At 48.1% G+C, this 17,509-nt stretch overlaps 1 protein-coding gene across 1 annotated transcript in view; it reads left to right on the forward strand.

Moving 5' to 3' along the window:
- The window catches only part of PAK2 (p21 (RAC1) activated kinase 2), a 46,621-nt gene extending 30,487 nt beyond the window's left edge, over nt 1-16,134 (forward strand). The window contains exons 4-15 of the mRNA XM_062006241.1: nt 579-729; nt 1,554-1,585; nt 1,915-2,022; nt 3,246-3,378; nt 4,216-4,279; nt 5,051-5,099; nt 5,772-5,884; nt 6,337-6,454; nt 8,402-8,501; nt 11,099-11,295; nt 12,045-12,182; nt 12,677-16,134. Coding sequence (XP_061862225.1) covers nt 579-729; nt 1,554-1,585; nt 1,915-2,022; nt 3,246-3,378; nt 4,216-4,279; nt 5,051-5,099; nt 5,772-5,884; nt 6,337-6,454; nt 8,402-8,501; nt 11,099-11,295; nt 12,045-12,182; nt 12,677-12,763 — 1,290 coding nt within the window. The 3' untranslated portion in view covers nt 12,764-16,134. The remainder of the gene's footprint in view (nt 1-578; nt 730-1,553; nt 1,586-1,914; nt 2,023-3,245; nt 3,379-4,215; nt 4,280-5,050; nt 5,100-5,771; nt 5,885-6,336; nt 6,455-8,401; nt 8,502-11,098; nt 11,296-12,044; nt 12,183-12,676) is intronic.
- The last annotated feature ends 1,375 nt before the right edge of the window (nt 16,135-17,509 follow it).

The raw sequence follows: 17,509 nt of genomic DNA on the forward strand, positions 1-17,509 counted from the left end.
GGAGGTTGGGACATCCCTTTTTTCTATAGTAGCCAGCAACAGGACAAGGGGTGATGGGATGAAGCTGGAACACAAAAAGTTCCACTTAAACATACGAAATAACTCTTTCAGTGTGAGGTGAGGGTGCCCTGGTACAGGCTGCCCAGAGGGGTTGTGGAAGCTCCTTCCTTGGAGGTCTTCTAGACCCACCTGGACATGTTCCTATGTGACCTGATCTAGGTGACCCTGCTTCTGCAGGGGAGTTGGACTGGATGATCCCTAAAAGTCCCTTCCAACCCCACCATTCTATGATTCTATACTTTGTGTCACCCGGGAGAGCCTTGCCTGAGAAGCTCACTGCTGTTTACCTCCATTAGTGGGTAAATGGGTTCTGTGTTCCCATTCCTCACACCTGGCTCTATGGACCTGAAGGAGGTGATGTCATGTCTGCTGTGTCACCTATGGACACTTGGCTCCTCATTAAAGACCTGTCCTACTTATTCCGGTGTTTAAGGCTATGGATGTTGAGTTTTATGGAGGAAACCAATTTGTTCTGCTTTTTAGAAATCGAGAGTGCTTAAAATAACCTGTTTTCTCAGGGAATGCCAGAGCAATGGGCTCGGCTGCTTCAGACCTCAAACATCACAAAACTAGAACAGAAGAAGAACCCCCAGGCGGTACTAGATGTGCTCAAATTCTACGACTCCAAGGACACAGCAAAACAGAAGTATCTGAGTTTTTCTGCTCCAGGTGAGATCCAAGTGTGTGCAAGGCACATGGAAGAGGAGCTGGGTTATCTGGAACAATCTTCCTCTGTTTCAGAATAATATGAGTTTGCTTGCAAGCTGCTTCTCAGTGAGGAACAAATATTTGAAGATGGATTTAAAGCTTACTGGAAACTGATGTCCAGTTAATTTCCTGTTTGAAGTGGAAAGGGGAAGAAATGGAACTGGATAAATCAAAACAGCAGCCAAAATGACCGTTAACAAGCTGTGTTTATCAAGCTGAGGCTCTGAGGCCGTGATTAATTGGTTTCATACTGGAGACCATGTTCCTGTCTGTGGCTGAAGCAGCTGTCTGTGAACTTCGATGTCACCATGTGGTGATACCAAAGATGCAGCATTAGTTGTGTCTCCTAGATGGGGGGCTATGTGTGGGGCTGAGGGGATGGCTGCCCCACAAACAGGAGCAGTTTTACCTTTCTGTCAGTAGCTTAGTTGTAAGGCTTTGTGGTGTTCTCTTCCTTGATTCAAGGTAGTGCCAAGGGAACAGAACTATCTGTTAGATCCTGATTTCACGTCTCAGTAACACAGAACACAGAAGTGTGCTCAGTTTGGAAAACTGGATGTGGGTACTCAAAAAGCGAAGAGAGAATTGGGAAAAGAGTGGATTTGCCTGTCCTTAGGGGAAGGGTTTAAAAACACCCAGCTTCCTGCTGCACAGTCTTACACTGTCACACTGGTTTCCCTTGTTTGTCACCATGACATTTTGCATTCTGTGTTCTTTGCTGTGTGAAGGTCACTTTTTATTCTTTTCCTGATGATTTTGTGTATTCTGCTGTTTGTCTCATTTAGAAAAAGATGGTTTCCCTTCAGGAACAGCAATGGTGAGTGTGTCTGCTACTCTTCATCTGTTCTTAGATGTGTACAAGTTCAGGTCTTCTGTATTTGTTATGTAGTGAAAGGTATTATTTTTGTGGAACAAAACCAGAAGCTGAGGGAGGCCAACAGCCTATTTCACTGAAGCAACAGTATTTGTGTCTCAGAATGTAACAGGGCTCTTGAACCACTCAACCTATCCTTTTCTTTTGACATCAGTAAGCATTCTTGTATCTTCGTGTGGGGGGGAAGGCATGTCTGTAATGCTGGGGGAGGGAGGGAGGGAGAGACAGGTTTGTTTACTTCTTCTTTAATTTAAGTTTTGGTTAAAACACAGACCAATGCCAAAGGTTCAGAACCATCAACAACTGTGGCAGATGACGATGAGGATGATGAAGAAGTTCCTCCTCCTGTTATTGCTCCGCGGCCAGATCACACAAAATCGGTGAGCAGCTGGGAAACTGCCAGTGCAGACCTGCCTTTCTCAGCATTGCACAGCTTTTCCTGTCCTGTGTCTGTTTTCCAGCAGAGTCTTATGTTTGTGAAGTGAGCTGTTACAAGTTTATAGGGGAAAGATCTGGGTTTTATTTGGGTTTGTGAAGAAAATGCCTGATTTCTGGGGATGAGCAATCCTGCATTAGTGCTGACTTGTCAGCATGTTGTGAAGGTGTCTGCTTTTGCTTTTCCTTCAACCAAACCTGTGAGGAGGAAGCTCTTTAGTCCTAAAACACTAGACCTAGTTTCTATAACTTTGCATAGAACAGTGGTACAAGTGCAGTGTCTTTGATTTGATTTGGCTGCAGTGTGATAACCTCACCAAATGTGCTACCTAAACCCAAGCCAATTCAAATGTAAGCTTTGGAAGCTGGTTTCACTCCCAGAGTCATGAGCGTTGCATGAGAAGCTGAACAAGTTGGTCATTAAGTTTTAGCATAGCCATCCTGAACTACACACCTTGTTAACCACGTCCCAGGGATCCCCCTCAGCTCCAGTTCATCCTTTTGACTGTGGCAGGTACACTTTCTACCACTCTGTTGCCCACTCATCCTGTCCCCAGACGCGCACATGTGAGTCGTGTTTATTTGTTCTGCTGCTTTGTAATTGCTCACTCTGTGTGTGTAGACGTATAAAATAGGACAGATCTACAGTCTGCAGTTTGATGTTTCTGGAGTAGCTTGTGTATGTCTGTCAACAGCTCAGAAGGCACTTAAACAAAGCTCTGAGAACGTCCCTTAAACTGGGAGCAACTGGGAAGTTCCGAGAGTCCCATGCTTCTCGTGGCCAAGCGTGAATCTTTTTCCTCCAAGCTCTAGTAGCAGTGGGTCTCGTTATTCAGTAGTGATTACTCTCATAATAGTGATTCAATAGTGGTAACTCTCATGGGTTATAAAGAGTGAGCAGGTGGAGCAGCCACAAAACACCTGTCTGTGGAAGTCAGACTGAATCTCCTGTCATCCTCTCCATTCAGGGAGAGGGTCCATCTCTCTGAGGTCAATCAGGTTGCCAGTGTCTTGACTTCCAGGGCTTAACGTTTCTTAGGTCTATTTTCTGCCTCCATCCTGTTAGATTAAATGCTGCTGAGGGATCTTTGAAGAGCTGTGATTGTTTTCCCCAGAAGGTCAATGATTGCAGAGCAAATTCTCAGTTCAGTAAGTGTTCCCTCCACAGATTTACACGCGGTCTGTGATTGACCCCATCCCCGCCCCGGCCGGCGACACCGCAGTGGACAGTGCGGCCAAGTCAGGGGATAAGCAGAAAAAGAAGACCAAGATGTCGGATGAAGAGATCATGGAAAAACTACGTAGGTGGTTTTTCTTTCACAGAATCTTAAGGGTTGGAAGGGACCTCAAAAGATCATCCAGTCCAGGATGGGGGAAGGCATACTAACCATGAGCCAGCAATGTGCCCTCGTGGGCAAGAAGGACGATGGCATCCTGTGGGCATCAAGAAGAGTGTGGGCAGCAGGTCAAGGGAGGTTCTTCTCTCCCTCTACTCTGCCCTGGTGAGGCCTCATCTGCAGTACTGTGTCCAGTTCTGGGCTCCTCAACTCAAGAGGGACAGGGAAGTGCTGGAGAGAGGCCAGTGCAGGGCCACCAAGATGATCAGGGGAATGGAACATCTTTCATACGAGGAAAGGCTGTGGGAACTGGGGCTGTTTAGTCTGGAGAAGAGGAGACTGAGGGGGGATCTTATTAACATTTATAAATATCTAAAGAGTGGGTGTCAGGAGGTTGGGACATCCCTTTTTTCTATAATAGCTAGCAACAGGACAAGGGGTGATGGGATGAAGCTGGAACACAAACAGTTCCATCTAAACATAAGAAAAAGCTATTTCAGTGTGAGGTGAGGGAACCCTGGCCCAGGCTGCCCAGGGAGGGTGTGGAGGCTCCTTCCTTGGAGCTCTTCAAGACCCACCTGGACATGTTCCTATGTGACCTGATCTAGGTGACCCTGCTTCTGCAGGGGGGTTTGGACTGGATGACCTCTAAAGGTCCCTTCCGACCCCACCATTCTCTGATTCTGTATGAGTTTTTTTCCCCTTGTGATATTTTCCTGTGAAGCTTGTGTGAATGCTGTGCTTCATTGGGTTTGTGTCTTTTTGACTTCTTTGCTTTGTGATTTTTTTTTCTTTCTTTAGGCACTATTGTGAGCATAGGAGATCCCAAGAAAAAATACACCAGATATGAAAAAATTGGGCAGGGGTAAGTGTTCACCCAACGTTCATTCCCGGTGAGCCAGTGTTAAAAGCTGTGTGTTGTTCTCTGATCTGATACTACCACGTAGCTACCACTTCCTGAAACAGGCCAAAATGTTGGCTGAGCCACGCTAAACAGATGGGGAAGGCTTTACAGAGTGGTGGAAGTTTTGAACTGTGTGATTTAATGCAAAAACATAGCTCTGTCCCTTCCAGTCCTCTCTCAGTGAGGAGTGTTCATCCACTTTACCTGTTGAATAGGGCATGAGAAGGCTTTCTGTGTGCTGAGCTAACAGTACTGCCTTGGCTAAGTTATTTTTCTAGAAGTCCTCTGAATCCTGCTGAGGAAAAAAAAGTGTGTGCAAGTTCTGGCTTTTCCAGCTTTGACTGTATGTGTGCCTAACTCCTACTGTACACTTTCCAAATGAGGGAGATTGTGTGTGTGAGTGTGTGTGTGTGTGGGCAGGCTTCCCTTAGGGGAGAATGAAAAGTAATGCCTACTACAGATAGGGCTGCCCAGCTTATCTGATTGTGGGGAGCAGCACAAGTTCTGGAGGCTTAGACATCCTGCATGCAGGAGGCATAGCTGGTGTCAGAAGAGCGCTTATGTGTGATGAGTTTGTTTTGTGTGACCTGAGTGGCATTTCTCTGATCCTGTTTACTCTCCATAGCCTTCTTTAAGATACAGCTCTTGCAACGCTGAAAGCAGACACAAGTTTGTGTTTGTTACTTACACAGAGAGCTGCAGCTGGCTGAAACGTTTCCTTCTTCTTCACAGGGCTTCAGGTACAGTTTTCACAGCCATCGATGTGGCAACAGGGCAGGAGGTAAGATCTCTGTGCCCATGGCAATGCCCTTGGCAACGTGATCATTGTTTCTAGAAGATTAGATCGGATCTTGTGTTTGGTTTGGGTAGATTGTCTTGTAACTACATCCTCAAAGGGTTACAGCTAACATAACTCAGACAATTCTTCTCCATTTTAAGGTCTGGAATACTGGTCCTGGTTAGCTTATTTCCTGCATGAGCCAGGTCTTTATCTTCCCTTCTGGCTTTATTGCTTTGAGAAACATTCCTTCTGCCTTCCAGCATCCCTTGTACCCAAACACTAACTTGACCAGAATATAGAGAACCTAATTGTCTTTCCTTGGAAGGCTTAGACTTTGTCTTTTAGTTGCTGCACAGTTCTCTCCTGCTTTAGGCCTGGTGATATGAAATTGGGCAAGTATCTTTTTATCTCCTGGGTGTTTCCTTTGTTGTCTGTTCAGACCTTTGTTACTGTTTGTGGATCTTTTCAGCTGCAAGAGGATGATGTGGGTACCCCTTGTGTGCTCATCAAGTTACATTCTTTTCAGTTGTATGCTAAGAAGTAACTTCCCAGCTGCAAGCTGTGCTAAACTCCTTTAATCCCATGACAGTTTCCTTCCAACTTGTCACTGAATGACTGGAAGGTTTCCATACTGAGGTTTTAGTCACTGTTGTTTCATTTTGTCCCATTCAGGTTGCTATTAAACAGATAAACCTACAGAAACAGCCCAAGAAGGAGTTGATTATTAATGAGATCTTGGTAATGAAGGAGCTAAAGAACCCCAACATAGTGAACTTCCTGGACAGGTAAGTGCAGACAGCTGGCTGATGCCTTCATCTCCAAGGGTTTCAAGAGGTTCTGACTTGATGCCTTCACAGAGACGTGGACTTCCTTTACCTGAGGGTCTTGTAAGCAAATGAGTCTGTATTTAGACTGTCACTCCCCCTGAAAAGCACCAAAATTAAGGAAAAGTCATCTGTTATAGGGAATGGTTTTGCTGATTCAGTAAGAAGGTAGAAAAGAGCACAGCTGGAGCAGTGCTTGTGTTGTGCATGAGATATGCAGGGTGTTGTCCTGCCTGCTTAGGCAATAAGAACCAGGTCAGCAGTTAGATTTCACACTGCCTTCCAGAGATAACTTTCTTCACTGTTTGTCTCGAAGTGCTTAGGAACCATTCAGTGAGCAGCTCTTCTCAGGCATTTTTCAGTTCTCGATCCTGTGATGGCAAACGGGCCTGCTGCTTGTTTTCTGTTTGCAGTTACCTCGTAGGAGATGAATTGTTTGTGGTGATGGAGTATCTAGCTGGAGGCTCACTAACAGATGTGGTCACAGAAACATGTATGGATGAAGCACAGATCGCTGCGGTTTGCAGAGAGGTGAGTCTTGTGGTCCGTGATGGGTGGAGGACTGAAGGTACACCCTGTTCCTCTTACACTTAGGTTGGGACTAGCTGCAACAGTTGTTGGAGCCATTGAGGTAGGAGGAATGAATGAGAGCAAGAGCAAAGATCAACATTAAAATGACATAAGATAACAAAGTGAGTAACTCAGAAAATTGGGGGTTGCAAGTTGTAACACAGGAGCTGTGGCAGGTTTTGAGCCCGGTGTTTGGTGTTGGGTTTTCCAGTCCTTCTGACAAACTCAGCAAAGATGTTAATAATGGGGATTGAAGTTCAAGGAAGAGCAGAAAAAGGTTTAGCATCTAAAGAGAATGTCTTTGACTAATGAAGAATGTTCAAAGGCTCCAAAAAGATGAGAAGTTTTGTGTAAAGGGAATGTAGAAAGCAGAGATGGGAACATCCCTCAGCAAGGCTGAAAACTTGAGAGCGTTTTCCAGGAGGCAGAAGGGGAACTGTGTGTGCTTAGAGTGTGAAACAGGATCTGATGAAACAGGAGCACCTTAACCAACGTGTACTGAAATAAACTTGGTGCAGAATATCCCTTTCTCACTTCAGCAGGTGCCATAGTGTGTGAAATCTATGGTTCTGTGACAATCCTTCTTGATGGATTTCTCAGGAGATTTTAGTTGGAATAATGTAAAGATTACTGTAAGATTTCAAATGGGAGAGTTAAAAATAGCTGCTGTCACAACTTGGCAGTTGTGCCCTGAGTCAGAGTGCTGGCATCCAACTCAGGCTTGATTTGTTATGGCAGAAGGAGAAGTAATTGTGTTATCTGCTGTGCAGGGGAAGCTTAGGCTTTTAAACCCCCCTGTTTAACTACGTTAGCATGACATCTGCCTCTGACTCACCCAGAGGGAGGGGATGGAAAGCTAATTTGTCCATACATGTTAATGTTCAGGTAATGGTTTCCAGAGGTACGGGAACTGGAAGCAGAGAATGAAAGTAACCGTTTACTGTAACAGTAATTAACTTCTGTGAGGAAAAGGCCTGATATCGAGCTATTGTGCTTCATAAGGCTGTGCTGCTCAGTGTTAGATAAGCTTCATTCTGCAAATCAGTGCCACTGTGCTAAAGCAAATGAAGACACAAAAAACTCCCTGGGCACTACATCCCTGCCACCTTGCAAATGGGAAATACTCTGGTTATATTGAAAGAGAAGAACCTTTCCCTTCATTTTTGTCTTTTCTTCTCAAATAGCAAAAGTAAATCCTGTTGTGTTTTTAGGCACAAACTGAGTGTGAAAGTTTTTAATCTAAAAACACTGCAAAACCCAGTTAGGCACTTTCACAATGAAGGTGTTCTGTGGCCTACACTGTAGGAGTGGCATGTGTGCTGAGAGTGAAGTCTCACCGATTCCTCTTGGTGAGACTCCAGGCTCAAATGCTCGTTTAATCCATGATGGTTCCTCTGTAGAAGTTGTGGGATGTGCCAAAATTAACATCTGGCATTTTTGAGAGCATGTTGGGTGATGGCTGGGTGATGAGGAATTTGTTATGGGCTTGTTAAGGTAACAAACTCCATGGCTGAATGATATTTGAGCTCATGAGATCTGGAGGGTGTTTTTCAGCACAAGAGCTTCCTCTGCTGGCTGTGTGACATACCTGCCATGTTTTCACACTTGGGGTGTGTGGAGGGTGTAAGCATTGCTTTTGGATTTGTGTTCATAGAATCATAGAATGGTAGGGGTTGGAAGGGACCTTTAGAGATCATCCAGTCCAAGCCCCCTGCAGAAGCAGGTTCACCTAGATCAGTTCACACAGGAACATGTCCAGGTGGGTCTTGAAGACCTCCAAGGAAGGAGCCTCCACACCCTCCCTGGGCAGCCTGTGCCAGGGCTCCCTCACCTGAACAGTGAAACAGTTTTTCCTTATACAAATTGTGTTTCCATATACTGAGTGGTTTCTTTCTCCCTCCCATCCAGTGCTTGCAAGCCCTTGAGTTCCTACATGCCAACCAAGTCATCCACAGAGACATCAAGAGTGACAACGTGCTGTTAGGAATGGATGGATCAGTTAAACTAAGTGAGTACCAGACAATTGTTTCAGTATTCTGTCTTCCCTTTCCCAGGGAACTTTGATGCAGAGAGTATGAGTGGCAGAGTTGGCAGGGAAACATAAGGTGAATTTTTATGGACTGTTGAGTAATAGAAATTAATTCTCTGTTATAAAATGTATAACTCACAGGGAGCAGGTACTGAAATGGTGAGGGCCCCAGGACTAAGGCTGTGAACGTGTCAGGTTGGAAGGATGTTGAAGCAAACTTGTTGCCACATGAATAGGTTGGTAAATGTGAAGTAACTGGCACCATCCAGGGAAGCAAGGATACAAAGGATTGCAAGAGGAAAGTTGCAGCTATCTGCAGTCACTTTGTTGCCATGACTTGCTTTTGGTGTTTTTCCCCTTTTTGGTTGGAAGGTGACTGACAAGAACACTGTACATTATTAACCATTTATGTGGCAGTGTAGCCCTGTGCTTTGCCTGTACCAGGCCTCCCTTTCTTGGACTGAAAGTGTAATACACTTTCATCGGTGTAATCATAAAATGACAAAAGAAACTACTTACTTTTCAGGTAACTGTTATGCATGCATGGGCTTGTGTACAGTAAGACAGATTCTGGGGTGTATAAAAGTGTGAAACCACTTGAGGAGGCTGTCAGGACTGTGGGGAGAAAGAGAGAGAGGTGGGTTGTCTGACTTGTTGGTATGTAGGAATGTGCAAAGCATAAAGTGACCAAAGGGCTGGTGTTTTTACAGTTGGGTAGGAGTTTGAAATGCCTTGGAAGTGTACCTCAGCAATATTGCTTAGGTGGTTTGCAGTCTCATATTGTGCATGAGATGGAGGGTGAAGAAAGATTAGGAGCAGCCTGCTTTGCTTCCCAGCGTTGCTGGATGCACTGCTTGCTTGCATAGGTGGTCATATTTCTTTTTAAGGCTGTGATGTGTTCGGGCACAAACTGTGTGGATTCAGAGGCTGAAGAGAAGTGCCTAGTTACAGCAGAGAACGTGGCTGAGTTAGTTGGAGAAAGCTGCAAGAGCTGTCAAAGCAAAGCAGAGTGACAAAAGGACAGGGTTAGCAACTGATGTAAAGAAGCACTGGCCCCAGGAGATTGGGGGAAGACGAGGAGGAGGAAGACATGGGAGAAAACAGGAGTCAGCCGTGCAAATGTCATAGATGAAGGGGAGGCATTGTAATCAGTGTTGAGACTAGCTCTTGTCTGCTTGAACTTCTAGCGGTTGTTTAGGATGGAGGCTGGAAGAAGTTGCATATTCTTTTCAAGCTCTTCTTCCCTGTGGGTCTCTGGCTTCTGGGAGGCTGCTGACAGGACAGGGGAGATGTACCAGTCTTCCTGTCACTGCCGTGTACCTGAACGCGCTACTGACTGGTGAAACTGGGTTCTGCATCTGGCCCGTCTTCTCTCCTTGCTGGGGACACGGTGCTGAAGGTCTCATTGGTAGGTCAGGAGAGATACACTGCTGCTGCTTCTCTGGTGTGTTAGTCATTGAAGTTATTCCTTGAAGTAAGCTGTGCTTTGGCTTGGGTATCACACCTTGATAAAGGCCAAGAAGTGCTGGAGAGGAGCTCGGTGTCTCCTAGAGGTTTGATTTGGTTGGTTGGTTTTGTTTACTTTTTCACTGTTTAAGGCAGCCTGTTGCCAGGCAGGATGGGGGCAGTTCTTTGTTAAACTGTGCTCTTGGTACAACTTGGCACGTTTGTGACTGTGGCTCTTTTGTTAGCCCTGCTCGGCATAAACACTTTCCAAAGCGACTAGTAAAACTCTCTCTCTCTTTCTCTCTCTCTTTCTCTCTCAAACGTAGTGTCAATGATAAGGTAATGTCTGTCTCCTGCCTTAACTGTGTTCTTGTTGATGCTTTACATGCCTGGGAAGTGGGAGTGCTGCAGCTGGATAAAGTAACATGATGGAACATGCATTGCTGCTGCACCTGAAGGCTATAGGACTAGGTGACTTTTCTTGTTTTCTTGAGTGTGATTGTTCTCTTTGGTAGTTTCCTTGTGGAAAGGTTCATTTGTCCAGGTTCCTTCTGCTGAGTGGGGCAGCACTTCTTACCTGAAGCCTTGTTTCCGTGTCTGTCAGCTGTAGTGCCTGTATCTGATGGCCAGATCGCTGTGAAATGTTGACCTCAGTAGCTGCACAGATCAAATCCATTCAGCAGGGCAGAAGCCATGGCTTGTGGGTTTTCTTTTCTGCTTCAGGCTGTATAACACACCAGTTGTAGAACACTTGCTTCCTGTGTTCTGCTGGGCTACTGTTTTTTTGGCTGTTACCAGTCTAGGATCCTTGAAGGAAGGACTGGGCAAAATACTGTTCTTCTGCAGGGTGATGCTTGTGTCCCTTTTCCAGAGGACAAAAAGCCTTGTCCTCCTTCCATGGAATTCTGCCCTGCTCAGACACCTTCAGGCTTTGTGTCCGTCCTGCACGTTGGATTTTGTAGCGTAGAGAATGTAGAGGAGGTGGTGAGGGTAGAAGAGACACCCCTGCCCCTAAACCCCTCTCAAGTGTAGAGGAGTAAAATGTCTGTGTAGTGATAGAGAAACCTTCTGAGAACGCTGCTGACTCGGGGAGCACTGATTTAACTTGTTAAACTTCTGTTATCCTGCAGCCGACTTTGGTTTCTGTGCTCAGATCACCCCAGAGCAGAGCAAACGCAGCACCATGGTGGGAACTCCCTACTGGATGGCTCCTGAGGTGGTCACCCGGAAAGCCTACGGCCCTAAAGTGGATATCTGGTCTCTGGGCATCATGGCTATCGAGATGGTGGAAGGAGAGCCCCCATACCTCAACGAAAACCCCCTGAGGGTAAGAAACCCAGATGTGGCTGCAACTGTTTGTGGGTGTTGGCCATGGGAAGAGTTCTGAACTGTTCATTAATAGCATCTACATTGGAAAGAGAGTGAAACAGAAAAAAACCCCAACCCTTAAGCTTCAGCAGTGCAAGGAAACGCCTTCCTTTTAGAGAGAAGGAAGACAGATGAGGGTGAGGGAGCCCTGGAACAGGCTGCCCAGAGGGGTTGTGGAGGCTCCTTCCTTGGAGGTCTTCAAGACCCACCTGGACATGTTCCTATGCAACCTGATCTAGGTGACCCTGCTTCTGCAGGGGGGTTGGACTGGATGATCTCTAAAGGTCCCGTCCAACCCCACCATTCTATGATTCTATGTCTCGAATTTGCAGTCAGCCCTGCCCTGGTTCTTTCTGTTCAGATGAGAATCTGCTTTCGCTGAGACACTGGACTTTGGAACTCAGCCTTCTGTCATAGTTTAGGGAAAGTAACAATCTGTTAGGCTATGGAAGGTGCTGCTTGTGTCAGAATCTGGTGCTTGCTTTGACAAAGCAAGTGTCTACTGCCAACAGATGTTGAACATTATTTTGCCACTAGCCAGGACGGGTCACGGCTGCCCAAAGCTGTGATGCTGCTGCAACTTTTCATCTCATCAGGAAGAGCAGAAGTGTGCTGCAGAGCACTCCCTTGCCTAGACTAAGGGGATGCAGGTCAGTTTGACACCTTTGAAAGATGTGGCTTGGCTGTACAATACTCCTTGTTTTGCAGGCTTTGTATTTGATAGCAACTAACGGCACCCCAGAGCTGCAGAACCCCGAGAAGCTGTCCCCGATATTCCGGGATTTCCTGAACCGGTGTTTGGAGATGGACGTAGAGAAAAGAGGATCAGCCAAAGAGTTGCTACAGGTGAGGCTCAGCTGCTTCTCAGAGTCCTGAGAAACACAGGCCACGAGGAGGGTCAGCCTGGGATAAACCACACTGTAGGCTGGCATCCCGTTTTCTTGTGTCCTCTCCTGGGGGCTCTGCTGGAGAGCAGTTGGTACGGACTACAGTCAGCAAAGAGTTGAAGATGGCCTCTGAAGTCTTTCCCTCAGTAACCCAGGCCTTTGGTCTGCCACTGCTGAAGCACCCAGCAGTGAACAAGCTTGAACAGAGCCTCTGCCCTGAGCAGAGTGGGACTGAGAAGATGCTCGAGCAGGAAACCTCTTTGTGGTGAATTCTTGGAGAAGGAAAGGCTGAGGCCCTTCTAGAATGAGGAGGAATGATGATCAGGCCCGAGGTGCTCTGGGCATTGATAACACTTATGTTGCATTGTCACCATGAGAGGGGCTGGCTTGTAGATGTGTGGCTTTCCCTGGCACCTGTGTGTCTCATTGCCTGTGTTTCTCTCTTCCCTGCAGCACCCCTTCTTGAAACTGGCCAAACCTCTGTCTAGCTTGACGCCACTGATCTTGGCAGCCAAAGAAGCAATGAAGAGTAACCGCTAACATTACTGCCACGGCCTTCATCCTTCTGTTTTTTATTTGTTTGTATTTTACAAATCTTTATAATATATGAAATTGTTACACTTCTGGGGGGAGGGAAGGGGCTTGGGGAGCGCCGGGGGGTGGGGGTGGGAAACCTCTGCGAAAGGGAAGAAACTCTCGTCCAGAAGACACCCAAAATAAACGGTGGTGACTCTAGTGATCCCTGGCTGGGGTCCAGAAGGAACTGAGGACTGAATCACTGGCCTTTTTATTGTTTTTTCCCCTTTCAGCCAGCCCAAAAACGCCACTGACCATGCCCAGAGTGTAAAGGGTGTTTAACGACTTCGCTGTAGCAGCTCCTGTTCGTTGTGCCCTTCTGGGTACTTCCGATACTTGAACAACAGATTCAAGCTTTCAGAGAGCAGTACTAATCTTACCTGCTGATCTCTTTCACTCTCCTCTTCCTCTCCTCTCCCTGTTGACTTTTGAACCCCTCTAGTGAGCTCCCATATGACTAGATTCACGGCAAGTGTGACATGTGAAGGTACCTCTTGCCCCTGGTTCCTGTTACAGATTAGCTGCAGCTGTACTGTAGAAATGACAACTTGGCTACTTAAGAAATTGCAGTGTTTCGAGGTTTGTTTTGCTTTCCAAGGCAAATAATGGTGAGAGGAGGAAGAGAAGTGTTCAACTGTGTCTCGTATGCCTGTGCTCTGCGGACTTTTAATCGAGGATGTGGCCCCTTCGTGGAAACTGAGTGATGGGTCGAGCCTTTGGATGTCGGTTTATGGATGTGTAGCTGGGGGGTCAGATGCTTTATTTATGATCAAATGATCAGCTATAGTCAGGGCAAGAAAAAAAATTCCAGCTGTCTTCCTGTCTGCTCTGTTTTTTTCCCATTAGACTTGCTGGCCAGAAGCTGAAGGGATCATGTGCTTGGTGTAGTGAGTGGTTCACAAACGTGTCTCTGTGCTCTGACTCGGGCTTTGGGAGTTATGCTGGTGCCTTTGACTTTTTTATGTTACATTTCCCTTCTTTGTATCAAATACATTTCTGTATATGTTGTAATTTTTCCCCCCCTCAAGCAAATGATGCATCAACCTACGGAGTTGTCAGAGTTTAAGTATTAGAGCTATTTTCCCCCCACCCCAGTTTTTGTATGTGCTCCATTTGTACTAACGAGGTCAGAAGAACAAATAATCAGATCTGAGGACACCTGAGATGCAGGATTCAGAACCACACCATTCAGTCAGAAGCTTGTGAACACCTGGAAGTGCCCAAGGGCTGCTCAGAGGAGGCTGCTGCGAGGGGAGAGCGGCGCTGCCGGGCCCGACGGGACTGCCTGACGTCACACCCACTGTGCACATCCTACCAGCTGCAGTGGCTGAGGGCAAACAGGGCAAGGGCTTCCCTCCCAAGGACAGTGAGCAGCTCCAGTCCCTGAGCCCTTGGGGTGTTACCAGGGGCAGGCATGGGAGAGCCTGGGCTCCTGGTTACCTCCCGCTGCAGCCTGGGCAGTTCCCCAGCGGCTTCTCCAGGAGCCACCTCTAGGAATGATGTGCCAAATGATTCTGTGAAAGAGCAGCCTCGACTTGGGCAGGATTTTGTTGTGTTCCCAGCGGGGCAGGGCCTGGGACAGACAGGACCCTGAGTAAAGACATTTTGCACACCTCTACAAGCATTGAAGCAGACAGAGGTCGCTTTGGGCTGATGGCAGTGTTTGCATAGCGACAGAGGTAGCTGTGTTGTGGGGACTGGTAGCCTGAGGTATGACAGAGCCCACTCCAGCTCAGAGCCAGTGGCCAGAGCAGAGGAGGCTGCTGTGTTTGCTGGTGGAGGGGAAGGATCTCGCAGCACCTACTGCTGTGAGCTTCTGGCAGCTGAGCCAGGACCGCTGAGAGGCCTCGTTGTGCAGGGCTCAGCTCGTGTGCCACACGCCGGGCAAAGCACAGCAACTGCTCCGTCACAGGAGCCAGTCCCTCTGGCCACAAGTGCCAGAACAGATGCAGTTTTAAATGCAAGGAAGTGCCTCACTCCAGGCAAGGAAATCTGGCTGTGTTCCCCAGGCAGGATGTGTTCTGAGCCACTGGGCACTGTGCACGGGTGCCTGTGGCTCCCTGGGCAGCAGCGAGGAGCTGGACTGAGGGACAAACCCACTGTGCCAATGGTTCCCTCTTTGTCCGTTGCTGGCAATGGACTTGGTGAAACCCCTTGTGCCAGAGTTAAGCTGGGAGCTTTGCTTCTCTCTGGTTTTAATCCCTGATGGCAAAATCTAGGCAGTAAGATACCTTGTGACCAATGCAGGGTTTTTTAAAGTAGAAAGGCAAGAAATCATAAGGAATTTTAACTTATTCACTTCTCTTGATGCACGAGAATGGACAAATTCTGTAACACACCTTTTCAACCCATTCAGTCTGCCCAGAAGCTGATCTCCAAGCTTCCTTCCATTCCAGCACACAAAACCTGTCCCAGCCTGGGGCTTAGCAGAACGTACCTGGGCGCTGGCAGTGTGAGCTGGAAAGGTGCTGAGCTCTGAAGCGTGCCCATCGCCCCTTCCCCCACCACAGCCCTGCTGCTGCCTCAGGAGGCTTCTCGCTGCCAGGAGCCAGGGCAGAGCTGGAGCTGGCAGGAGCAGGGAGCCAGGAGAAGGTTGCTGTGCTGTGCTTTTGTGTCTTAGTGGGTCAGGCATTGCTTTTCTAGCGACATCAGCTGGACATGTCTGCAAGAGGATAAGCACAGTGGGCTTGGTTTGTTTTTCCCAGAGCAGATGAGTGTCCTTAAGGGTTGCTGCGGGGCTGTCGGCCTCTGCTGTGACTCAGGTAGCCAGGGCTCGAGCGGATGGTGGTAGGGGAGGGTGGTGTTTGGAAGTGCTGGGCTTGCCAAGCTCCCTGGTGCTGAGGCACACGTGAGGCGTGTGAAGTGCAGCCCTGCGCTGCCCTGGGCCCTCCTGGGCAGCCTGGGGCTCTCCTCACTGTGGAATACACCAGGCTTCCCACTGAAGGCATCCATGGGGCTGGGAATGTGCCCTCTGAGCTGCCGTGGGGGTTGATGAGACCATCGCAGGCCGGCCCCAGGCTGCAGGGCACTGTGCCAGATGGGTGCTGGGTGGGCTCAGAGGGAGCAAGGAGCTGCTTCAGGGTGTCTGCAGCTGGAGTGAATCAATACATGTGTCTGCTCTGGTTGTGCCTCCACTCCTCACGCTGTCAGTGGAGATGGAAGCAGGTGCAAGCTTTCTCTTTATTTTTTTAACTGTCTCCAGATTTTAATGTTGCCTTTTGTGTAATTTAATCCCATCATGTTATTTAATTGTTACTGCAATATTAACTACTGTATTTGTTGACTTTTGTTTAATAACTGTTCTTTCAGGGCTAGAAATAAACTTTTAAAAACCATTTGGGTGTCTTTGCCCCCTTCCCCTTCACGAGCTTCTCTTGGTGCCTTCTCAGAACAGGGCAGCAGGAGAGGGCACCTGCTGAGCCGTCCTGCTGGGATTAACTGAGCGTGTTTGTTGTCACTGAGCTGCTCATGAATGCTTTGATGGGGATTGCTTTATGCTCCACTAGCCTGTCCTGTTCCTTTTAAAAGCTGGTTGCTCCTCAGTGTCTGTGCCACCGTGGCCATGAGCTTGAGCTTCCCTGAGCAGAGGAGAGCGGCTCTAGAGCGCCCTTTGCCCACCCAGGCAGCGACGCAGAGACCCGCAGCCGCGTTGTCCGCTGGCCATGTGCCCTCAGGTAGCCTTTTGGTAGTGCCTGTGTGGGGGCTGAGGGGCCAGGCAGCTGCCCTGCTGGCAGCAGCAACTGCTGCACACAGCTGCACTGTCCCCATCCGTGAGTGGGAAGGAGGGGTGGGCGAGACGCAATTGGTTCTGCACCAACTGGGTGTCCTGCTGGCCCGGGGGAGGTGGGTGCTGGTAGCCTGCAGAGACTCACTCCTGTGTGTGGCCACTACTGCTGCGCTGCAGTGGCATGGTGCCAGCCAGTCCCAGTGGGGAGAGGGACACCTCAGCCAGTCCCAGTGAGCAGAGGGACACCCCAGGCAACTGCCTTTGGGGCTGGGATGGCTGAGTTGGAGCCCCCGCATGGAGTTTCTGTCTGGGCTGTGAATGTCAGGGACTCCGTGTCGTGTGTTCCCCATGTGCTGTTGGGAAACCAGCTCTTCCCCTTTGCTGTGTGTGTACAAGCCTTGCTCATACCGCTGGCAAAGGGAGCTGAAGCAGCCTCTCACCTTCAGAAGCCTTTGCAGCCAGACAAGAGAATGTTGCTTTGCACAAAGTGCTGTCTCTTCAGGTTAATTAGTTTGTTGTGGTAACTTTGTCTCCATATGCTCCACCCCTGATGCATTTAAACTGATGTTCTTCAGCTCTGCATTTCAGTGATTTTGCATTTAATGTAAGGGGGAAGCGTTGGCAGGAGAAGGGGGAAGGTGCTCTGTGGAGCTTGTCTGGATATTGCTGCTGGAAGGAGCCAGCTTTAGGCTGAGGCTGAGGGTACTTCACAGCAGTTGAAAGCTGCTTTTCCTTGATAAACCCTATTAAGTCGCATGTGAACTTGCACATACCTGGCCTGGGCTAAATCCAAGCGCAGCCCCATCTTCTGGGATCTGCTTATTTGATTTAAAGCATTGTTCTTCGAGGTAGTGAAGCTGTCAACAGTCTCTGCTTTTAGGGCTGCTGGTTGGTGTCAGTGAGTTTACCACAAAGCCAAGCGTGGTTATTCCAGCCTTGCCAGCGATGCTGATTACATCCAGGCTGGCTGAGGAACACGAAGG

This window comes from Colius striatus, chromosome 12, assembly GCF_028858725.1.
Source record: "Colius striatus isolate bColStr4 chromosome 12, bColStr4.1.hap1, whole genome shotgun sequence".
Classification (NCBI taxonomy): Eukaryota; Metazoa; Chordata; class Aves; order Coliiformes; family Coliidae; genus Colius; species Colius striatus.